This window comes from Oncorhynchus clarkii, chromosome 18 (genome assembly GCF_045791955.1).
Source record: "Oncorhynchus clarkii lewisi isolate Uvic-CL-2024 chromosome 18, UVic_Ocla_1.0, whole genome shotgun sequence".
NCBI classification, from domain to species: domain Eukaryota; kingdom Metazoa; phylum Chordata; class Actinopteri; order Salmoniformes; family Salmonidae; genus Oncorhynchus; species Oncorhynchus clarkii.
The window spans coordinates 30,296,175-30,306,340 of NC_092164.1; the positions used below are offsets into that span (position 1 = coordinate 30,296,175).

Below are 10,166 nucleotides of genomic sequence, written 5' to 3' on the forward strand. Positions count from 1 at the left end.
GTGTGGGAGCTGGACGCGGACATTGAGCGGGCGTCACGTGCAGAGCCTTCTCCCCCTGAGTGTCCAGCTGGTCGTCTGTACGTTCCGTCTGCTGTACGCGACCGATTGATATATTGGGCTCACACGTCACCCTCCTCTGGTCATCCTGGGATAGGTCGGACGATGCGCTGTCTTGACGGGAGATACTGGTGGCCCACTTTAGCTAAGGACGTGAGGATTTATGTTTCTTCCTGCTCGGTGTGCGCCCAGTGCAAGGCTCCTAGACACCTGCCCAGAGGTAAGCTACAACCTCTACCCGTTCCTCAACGGCCGTGGTCACACCTGTCGGTGGATTTTTTGACCGATCTTCCACCTTCACAGGGTTACACCACGATCCTGGTCGTTGTGGATCGGTTTTCTAAGTCCTGTCGTCTCCTCCCTTTGCCCGGTCTCCCTACGGCCTTACAAACTGCAGAGGCCCTGTTTACACACGTTTTCCGGCACTATGGGGTGCCTGAGGATATAGTGTCTGATCGGGGTCCCCAGTTCACATCAAGGGTCTGGAAGGCGTTCATGGAGCGTCTGGGGATCTCGGTTAGTCTTACCTCAGGTTTTCACCCCGAGAGTAATGGGCAGGTGGAGAGAGTTAACCAGGATGTGGGTAGGTTTCTGCGGTCTTATTGCCAGGATCGGCCGGGGGAGTGGGCGAAGTTCGTGCCCTGGGCAGAGATGGCTCAGAACTCGCTACGTCACTCCTCCACTAACCTTACTCCCTTTCAATGTGTATTAGGGTATCAGCCGGTTCTGGCTCCTTGGCATCAGAGCCAGACCGAGGCCCCTGCGGTGGACAATTGGTTTCGGCACGCTGAGCAGACCTGGGAGGCAGCCCACGTCCACCTTCAGCGTGCCATAAGGCGCCAGAAAATTGGCGCAGACCGTCGCCGCAGTGAGGCCCCAGTGTTCGCACCAGGGGACAGGGTCTGGCTCTCGACCCGAAACCTGCCCCTTCGCCTTCTCTGCCGGAAGCTGGGTCCGCGGTTTGTGGGGCCGTTTAAAGTCCTGAGGAGAGTGAACGAGGTATGTTATAGGTTACAACTACCCACTCATTACCGTATTAACCCCTCGTTCCATGTGTCTCTCCTCAGGCCGATGGTGGCTGGCCCGCTCCAGGAGGCTGAAGTGCGTAATGTTCCTCCGCCTCCTCTAGACATCGAGGGGGTTCCGGCGTACTCTGTTCGATCCATTTTGGATTCGAGACGTCGGGCGAGGGGCCTTCAGTACCTCGTGGACTGGGAGGGGTACGGGCCGGAGGAGAGATGCTGGGTTCCGGTGGAGGACGTGTTAGATCCTTCCATGTTATCAGAATTCCACCGTCTCCATCCGGATCGCCCTGCACCTCGCCTTCCGGGTCGTCCCCGAGGCCGGTGTCGACGCGCAGCTGGAGCCGCGCGTCAGGGGGGGGGGTACTGTCACGACTGCTGCCGAAGTCGTTGCCTCTCCTTGTTCGGGCGGTGCTCGGCGTTCGACGTCACCGGTCTTCTAGCCATCATTGATCCTTTTTTCATTTTCCATTGGTTTTGTCTTGTCTTCCCATACACCTGTTTTCAATCCCATTCATTACCTGTTGTGTATTTAACCCTCTGTTTCCCCTCATGTCTTTGTCAGAGATTGTTTTATTGTCAGTGTAGTGTGATTGTTGTATAGGTGTGCGTCGGGTCCTTGTACCCATGTTTATGTACATTTAGTGTTATGGAGCATACTCCGTGGACTTTATTAAAAGACTCCATTTTACACTCAATTTGACTCTCCTGCGCCTGACTTCCCTGCCACCTATTACATCTATGCATGACAAATCCGAAATGTCTTTTTGATACTGTCGCAAAGCTAACTAAAAAGCAGCACTCCCCAAGAGAGGATGGCTTTCACTTCAGCAGCAATAAATTCATGAGCTTCTTTGAAGAAAAGATCATGATCATTAGAAAGCAAATTACGGACTCCTCTTTAAATCTGCGTATTCCTCCAAAGCTCAGTTGTCCTGAGTCTGCACAACTCTGCCAGGACCTAGGATCAAGAGAGACGCTCAAGTGTTTTAGTACTATATCTCTTGACACAATGATGAAAATAATCATGGCCTCTAAACCTTCAAGCTGCATACTGGACCCTATTCCAACTAAACTACTGAAAGAACTGCTTCCTGTGCTTGGACCTCCTATGTTGAACATAATAAAAGTCTCTCTATCCACCGGATGTGTACCAAACTCACTAAAAGTGTCAGTAATAAAGCCTCTCTTGAAAAAACCAAACCTTGACCCAGTAAATATAAAAAAACTATCGGCCTATATCGAATCTCCCATTCCTCTCAAAGATTTTAGAAAAAGCTGTTGCGCAGCAACTCACTGCCTCCTGAAGACAAACAGTGTATACAAAATGCTTCAGTCTGGTTTTAGACCCCATCATAGCACTGAGACTGCACTTATGAAGGTGGCAAATTACCTTTTAATGGCGTCAGACCGAGGCTCTGCATCTGTCCTCGTGCTCCAAGACCTTAGAGCTGCTTTTGATACCATCAATCACCACATTATTTTGGAGAGATTAGAAACCCAAATTGCTCTACATGGACAAGTTCTGGCCTGGTTTAGATCTTATCTGTCAGAAATATATCAGTTTGTCTCTGTGGATGGTTTGTCCTCTGACAAATCAACTGTAAATTTCGGTGTTCCTCAAGGTTCCGTTTTAGGACCACTATTGTTTTCACTATATATTTTACCTCTTGCGGATGTCATTCGAAAACATGTTCACTTTCACTGCTATAGGGATGACACACAGCTGTACATTTCAATGTAACATGGTGAAGCCCCAAAATTGCCCTCGCTAGAAGCCTGTGTTTCAGACATAAGGAAGTGGATGGCTGCAAACTTTCTACTTTTAAACTCGGACAAAACAGAAATGCTTGTTCTAGATCCCAAGAAACAAAGAGATCTTCTGTTGAATCTGACAATTAATCTTGATGGTTGTACAGTCGTTTCAAATAAAAATGTGAAGGACCTCGGCGTTACTCTGGACCCTGATCTCTCTTTTGACGAACATATCAAGACTGTTTCAGGAACAGCGTTTTTCCATCTACGTAACATTGCAAAAAATCTGAAACTTTCTGTCCAAAAATGATGAAGAAAAATTAATCCATGCTTTTGTTACTTCTAGGTTAGACTACTGCAATGCTCTACTTTCCGGCTACCCGGATAAAGCACTAAATAAACTTCAGTTAGTCTAAATACGGCTGATAGAATCCTGACTAGAACCAAAAAAGTTGATCATATTACTCCAGTGCTAGCCTTCCTACACTGGCTTCCTGTTAAGGCAAGGGCTGATTTCAAGGTTTTACTGCTAACCTACAAAGCATTGGCACAAAGGCTTGCTCCTACCTATCTTTCCGATTTGGTCCTGCCGTACATACCTACACGTATGCTACAGTCACAAGACGCAGGCCTCCTAATTGTCCCTAGAATTTCTAAGCAAGCAGCTGGAGGCAGGGCTTTCTCCTAGAGCTTCATTTTTATGGAATGGTCTGCCTACCCATGTGAGAGACGCAGACTCGGTCTCAACCTTTAAGTCTTTACTGAAGACTCATCTCTTCAGTGGGTCATATGACTGAGTGTAGTCTGGCCCAGGAGTGTGAAGGTGAACGGAAAGGCTCTGGAGCAACGAACCACCCTTGCTGTCTCTGCCTGGCCGGTTCCCCTCTCTCCACTGGGATTCTCTGCCTCTAACCCTATTACAGGGGCTGAGTCACTGGCATACTGGTGCTCTTCCATCCCGTCCCTAGGAGGGGTGCGTCACTTGAGTGGGTTGAGTCACTGACGTGATCTTCCTGTCTGGGTTGGCGCTCCCCTTGGATGGGCCGTGGCGGAGATCTTTGTGGGCTATACTCGACCTTGTCTCAGGATGGCAAGTTGGTGGTTGAAGATATCCTAGTGGTGTGGGGGCTGTGCTTTGGCAAAGTGGGTGGGGTTATAGCCTGCCTGTTTGGCCCTGTCCGGGGGTATCATTGGATGGGGCCACAGTGTCTCCTGACCTCTCCTGTCTCAGCCTCCAGTATTTATGCTGCAGTAGTTTATGTGTCGGGGGGCTAGGGTCAGTTTGTTATATCTGGAGTACTTCTAATGTCTTATCCGGTGTCCTGTGTGAATTTAAGTATGCTCTCTCTAATTCTCTCTTTCTCTCTCTCTCTCAGAGGAGAACCTGAACTCTAGGACCATGCCTCAGGACTACCTGGCATGAGGACTCCTTGCTGTCCCCAGTCCACCTGTCCGTGCTGCTGCTCCAGTTTCTACTGTTCTGCCTGCGGCTATGGAACCCTGACCTGTTCACCGGACGTGCTACCTGTCCCAGACCTGCTGTTTTCAACTCTCTAGAGATAGCAGGAGCGGTACAGATACTCTTAATGATCGGCTATGAAAAACCAACTGACATTTACTCCTGAGGTGCTGACTTGCTGCACCCTCGACAACTACTGTGATTATTATTATTTGACCATGCTGGTAATTTATGAACATTTGAACATCTTGGCCATGTTCTGTTATAATCTCCACCCAGCACAGCTAGAAGAGGACTGGCCACCCCTCATAGCCTGGTTCCTCTCTAGGTTTCTTCCTAGGTTTTGGCCTTTCTAGTGAGTTTTTCCTAGCCACCGTGCTTCTACACCTGCATTGCTTGCTGTTTGGGATTTTAGGCTGGGTTTCTGTACAGCACTTTGAGATATCAGCTGATGTAAGAAGGGCTATATAAATACATTTGATTTGATTGCAAATGTTCATAAACGCATGCAAAATAAATCGCTTCACCAACGTGAATCTTTGGTTGGGTCTTTTCCCCATTTATTAGCAGTAAAGACAAAACATATCAATAATTCCAAAAAGACTGATTGAATTACTGTACATGCACAACACAGTAAATAAATAGCCTACACATCCTGTTTACTATCTCACATGCTCTGTGTAGCAGCATTCCTTAGATCTTAATAGCCTAATATATAATAATATATGTAATTTAGCAGACGCTTTTATCCAAAGCGACTTAGTCATGCATATATATATTTTACGTACGGATGGTCAATCCACTACCCTGGCATAGCAAGCGCCATGCACTACCAATTGAGCCAATTTCTGACAAGAGAATCCACCTGGGTGCATGTATTTGAGGATCAGTCTTATAATTGTTGCAGAGTTATGCAACTATTTGCATCTATGTGTGCATACGGGCATGCGCGTGGACACTGAGGAAGGCGTGTATGCAATTTACTCAATGAGATATGAGACATTATTAATGTGACATGCAGGCCTAATGCAATACACTGCAGAAAGCAGATAGAAGATACATTTTCCCTTCCAGGAAGCAGTTGCACATGCAGGCAAGGGATTCAATCAGGATGATGTACTCCTTGAAGTCCACAGCGCCATCACCGTCGTGGTCTAGCATTGTCATCAGCTCACCCACGTCAGGACCACCCTTCTGCTCATGTCAATGTAATATAGGATCACAAGGAAGACACAATACATTAGGATTTCTGTATTTTGTTGTCATTCACACTGAATTGCTGACACTTCACTCATGTCAAGAGAACATAAGCAGGGGATTAGAACACAAGGAAGACACAATACATGAATATTTCTTTACTTTGCTGTCATTAGTCCTAAATGAATGAGACTCCATGCAATAAAGAATCAGTCAATCACAATCAAACTTTATTTCAAGTGCATTTTTTATTAAAATCACAACACTTGACAATAAAAAGTAGCATTAGAATAGCATTCGCTGTCTCATGAGGGACCAGTTTCCCAAACATAGATTAAGCCTAGTCCTGGACTTTAAAGCTGGAATACTTAATTTTTTGTTTCATTTGGTATGTATTAATTTGTGGATGTCATCACTCATTTTGTATATGTTATGAATTACAATTGGTATTATATGTTACAAGTTGCAAAACATACAATATGTTACAAATTTGCAAATGTATGATATGTTACGAAATTTAGCTATGTAGCTAACTTCAGCTAGCTCACTAACGTTAGCTAGGCTAGGGGTTAAGGGTTAAGGTTGGGGTTAGGTTTAGGAGTTTAATTCTAGGGTTACGGTCAGTGTTAGGGGAAGGGTTAGCTAACATACTAAGTAGTTGAAAAGTAGCTAAAAATTTGTAAGTAGTTGAGGTGTTTCTAATTAGTTAAAATGCTAAAGTTGTCCGGGATGAGACTCAAACTCGCAACCTTTGGGTTGCTAGACAATCGCGTTATACACCCACCAAAGCACCCTCCTTTGATTTTTGCCTTAAGTAACCATCTGTCTTATGTAACCATACCAAATGTAACATATCATTCTAAATGGAGCTTATCAGTCTTACGTACAGTATAATACGAAATGCTCTGAGACCAGGTCGGCTTGATAGGACAACAGAATATGCACTGTATTTCCTTTTTTTATACCACATTGCTGTTTCCTCACTGCAGATTACATCTTTTTTTTAAAGCATGCTCAATGGACAATCTTAATTGAAAGTGCTTTTTAGTCCAGGATGATAAGCTTTAATGGGGGTCTGAGAAATTGGCCCGAGTTGTTGCATTGACTCACCCCAGTTATGTTGGGCAACTCCTCCTTGATGAGGTTAGTTAGCTCTTTCTTGCTGAGGGTCTTAGCATCTCCACTGCCAGCGTGCTTGTGGAATGCCATGATGAGGGCTCCCAGGGAGGTTTCCAGGGGTGTGGGCTGTGCCATGGTGTCTGAGACTGACGGTGATCCTGGGGGTGGAAACTATTATAAGTAGACTACTAGGCAAGCAGCTTACATTTGGAATGCCTTATGTTCTGCACAGGAATAAAGTAAGTAAGTAAAGTACATCATGTAAGTAAGCGCTTACTACATGCAGAATATCCATGACAAATTGATAACAGTTTACTCAGACCTATGCTATCACACAGGTAACTGACATTTCAACTCGTGTTTTGAATGCATGTAAATTAATGTTGCCGCTATTTCAAATATTTTTCTGAAAAAGTAGTGTGGGTCTAGTAAAGAACCAAATAATTATGAACAGTACATCTTTAGGAAAGAATCATTAACAGTCACACAGCTGTACCCTATGTAGACGAGTGTTCAAAATGACACATGCATGAAGAATAATGTGTTGTTTTCAAACGTATTTTTAAAAGGTTTATTTGATAAATTCCTGCATTCTACCCTATTGATCAATATTATATTTTACGCGGCCGATTAAACAAGGAATATCCACACTGTAAAAAAAATCATGTTATTTTTAGGTAGGGTAGACAAGGGATGGTTATAACACTTTTTGCATTTTTGTTCATTTTTCAGAGATTGTTTGAGCTACTATATTCAAAATGAGATACGAACAACTTACATCTATCTATCTGTCTGCTACAAATTAGTGTAGGTATTATCTCTCTAAATCAAACAGACACAGTGTGACTTTGTCTCAAATGCAAGGAGTGAAATATTACAATTTACCCCACCTCCCAGGACAGTGGTAACAGGGCTTAGGGTAAAATGTAACAGTTTGAAAAATTGCATAAATCATGACATGCAACAAAATATTTAAGGTATTTTTTGAGAACATGAGAACAACATTGCCATGTTTAACATTTTGTGTGGCAGAAATAATAAAATAATAATACAAATCATAAAATGTGTATTATTTTTATGCTCCATTAACTTTTTTAACAAAAACATGTGTGTGTGCATGTATGTGTGAGGGTGAGTGAATGAGTGAGTTTGAGAAAGACAGAGCGTGTGTGTGTGTGTGTTGTACATGTTCATTCAATCAGAGTCACAGTTGGGACAGTGGTATGGTAGTCTTGGGATACAGGCTTGGTGGGCCCATCATTTATATTCCTACGACTGCACCCAGACCTCCTTAGGCTTGTTACAACTAACCATGACCCTTTGCAGTCTTCAGCTAGCTTCATTTTAGCTACATATTAAAACTCTAGCATTGCTGACTTAGATAAAAAATATCTACACACACTGGTTATAAACCTGATATACGTTTGGTGAATCAAACTACAAAGCAGGTGATACCATCTGCAAAAAAGTACTTTCTTACCTCAAAATCAGATTTGTGATAATAAAATCTATCACCGGGTCTTACTTCTTCACATGAGGGTTGAGGATTAAACAGCATGTGCACAGTGAGTCGTGATTCTAATTTGTTCCTGATTAAAGATATTGAGAGTGTTACAATCAACCCATGTTACATCCATCCCCGGTCTCCCCTAACTTACTGTCAGCCAGTTACCTGTAAATTACTGGGGGGGGTGGGGGGGGGGGGATAAGTACAGTATGTTAGCCTACCATAAATTCCAAATAGGTCTAAACTTTGCTTTAACAGTACAGGTAAATGGCAGACAGTATATTACCTTAAAAACAACAATACTTATTTCCCCCCCTTTTTTTACAGTGCATGCTACGCTAAAATACACTGATGTAGACCAGCAATTTGTCCAAATAGCCTATTTCAGCGCAAATTGCTGTGCAATGCGACGTCTGTCTCTCACCAGCTTGTTTTCCAGAACAGCGCATTTCTTACCTTCACCTGGAATCTAGCCGCCATGATAGGAAGGTTTCTTCCATGGTTATCGGAGCGATGCTCCCGGAGAGGATAGAAACTGAAAGGGGGGGGGGGGGGTGTATTTCTGCCCCGCCACAAGGAGGGGTGAGGGGGAGATTTGTCTGCATGCATCATCGTTAGCCCTATAAAATGTCAGAGGCTATAACTACAACGGGAAAACAACAAAACATGTAAACACAGACAAAACACACACTGACACGACCACAGACACAGGCTACTCACGAACCAGAGCGTCCATCATTGAAGCGAGCGTTCAATCCGACTGTGCCTCCTTCGATGAATTACACATGATACCCCTACCGTTATCAAAACAATAACAACAGGTGCCATAAAGGCAAATATTGCAAAATAGATATTCATAAATCCTGGAAGATCAGTTAATTTAGCTGAAGTAGGCCTTGCCCTAATAAGGCATCTGTTTTGCGCAGTAAGGTTGGAACTGGACGCAAGCAAGTAAGGCTATAGACTACATTATAGGCCTGCAATTCATTTAGAAAAATGAAGCCAAATGGAAGAGAGAAAATTAATTTGTAACGAAATCAAATGTAGGCACAACGATCATCCGATCACAAAAATGTACAATTCCAAGTGCTGCCAGATTATGCGCTTGGGGGGATCCTCCCCGCTCAGACGTCTCCCACCCTTCCTTTACCGAATCGCATCAATTTTGGCAAATCTACCACGATTCAGGGGTTTCTGTCTCTGCTGTTGCTGGCTGGTTACACTGTAATATAATGGGGTGGGGGTAAACTGACTACATAGCCTGAGCATGTGTAGCCTAATAAACCCTGTTAAAGTGGCCTCAATTACGTTGATATTTTAGGCTACAAAATAAATGACTGCTGTTCACCGGGGAAAAAACAGTGGGTTCGCCACTGTCAAGTAGGATTGCAAATATTCATCAACGCGTGACCCCCCCCCCCCCCTCAAAAAAAAAACGCTTTACAAACGTCGTTGGGTCTTTTGTCAATTTATTAACGGCAAAGATAAAACATTTTGTAGCGATCCTCCAGTATATGAGCCATGTTACAATTCCGACCGAGTGACTTAACCCTATTAGCGCGAGGGTGTTTGCCTCTCTACCCAGGCATGCACCAGGGTGTTTGCCTTTCTCTTCCCTTCCCCGCCGTTCGGTACACTGGTATCAGAAGTGGGATTTCTATTGGAGAAGCAGTTTATGCCAAACTTCATACTGTCGCCTACTATATTTGTTTAAGTCGTTTTTCTACTTACCAAGAGTCAGACGAACGCAGGTATAGACCTACAATTTGAATGTCTCTGCATGCAGTTTGGAGATTATTGAAGTTAGCATATCCAGCCAACCCGTTATTTTAGCACAATTGCTGGAAGTCGCTAGCTCCTCCCAAAAGCAGGGGAACAGACATTCTAACTACTCCAAACATGGGTGATTAGACATTTATAGTCTTATAAAGCTATACATAGTCATTCATATTTTATACATTCGTCAATTTCACTGATTATTCATGAAACGAGAGTCTATCCACTTCCCCATTATTTCCCGTTGTCCCCATAGAGAAGTAGGCATAGAGAG

The 10,166-nt window shown here is 44.0% G+C and overlaps 1 protein-coding gene across 3 annotated transcripts; it reads right to left on the reverse strand.

Annotated features, from left to right (window-relative positions):
* Nucleotides 1-5,111: 5,111 nt before the first annotated feature.
* LOC139372564 (protein S100-A1-like) lies at nucleotides 5,112-9,399 on the reverse strand. 3 transcript variants are annotated; one of them, XM_071112304.1, is made up of 3 exons: nucleotides 8,837-9,399; nucleotides 6,601-6,767; nucleotides 5,112-5,487 (listed from the first exon to the last, which is right to left on the reverse strand). In XM_071112304.1, exons 1-3 carry the CDS (start codon nucleotides 8,853-8,855, stop codon nucleotides 5,317-5,319), a joined length of 357 nt encoding a protein of 118 aa, XP_070968405.1. In that variant the 5' UTR covers nucleotides 8,856-9,399; the 3' UTR covers nucleotides 5,112-5,316. The 3 variants fall into 3 exon arrangements, with proteins under 3 accessions (XP_070968405.1, XP_070968406.1, XP_070968408.1); XM_071112305.1 differs by having other exon boundaries at nucleotides 8,841-9,386; XM_071112307.1 differs by lacking the exon at nucleotides 8,837-9,399 and adding an exon at nucleotides 8,573-8,655.
* Between the last annotated feature and the right edge of the window lie 767 nt (nucleotides 9,400-10,166).

What these genes read in the sequence shown, in the direction of transcription:
- LOC139372564 (XM_071112304.1), bottom strand. An exon ending in AGTTGCCCAACATAACTGGG is followed by an intron (nt 5,488 to 6,600) that starts GTGAGTCAATGC and finishes TGACATGAGCAG; the next exon opens with AAGGGTGGTCCTGACGTGGG.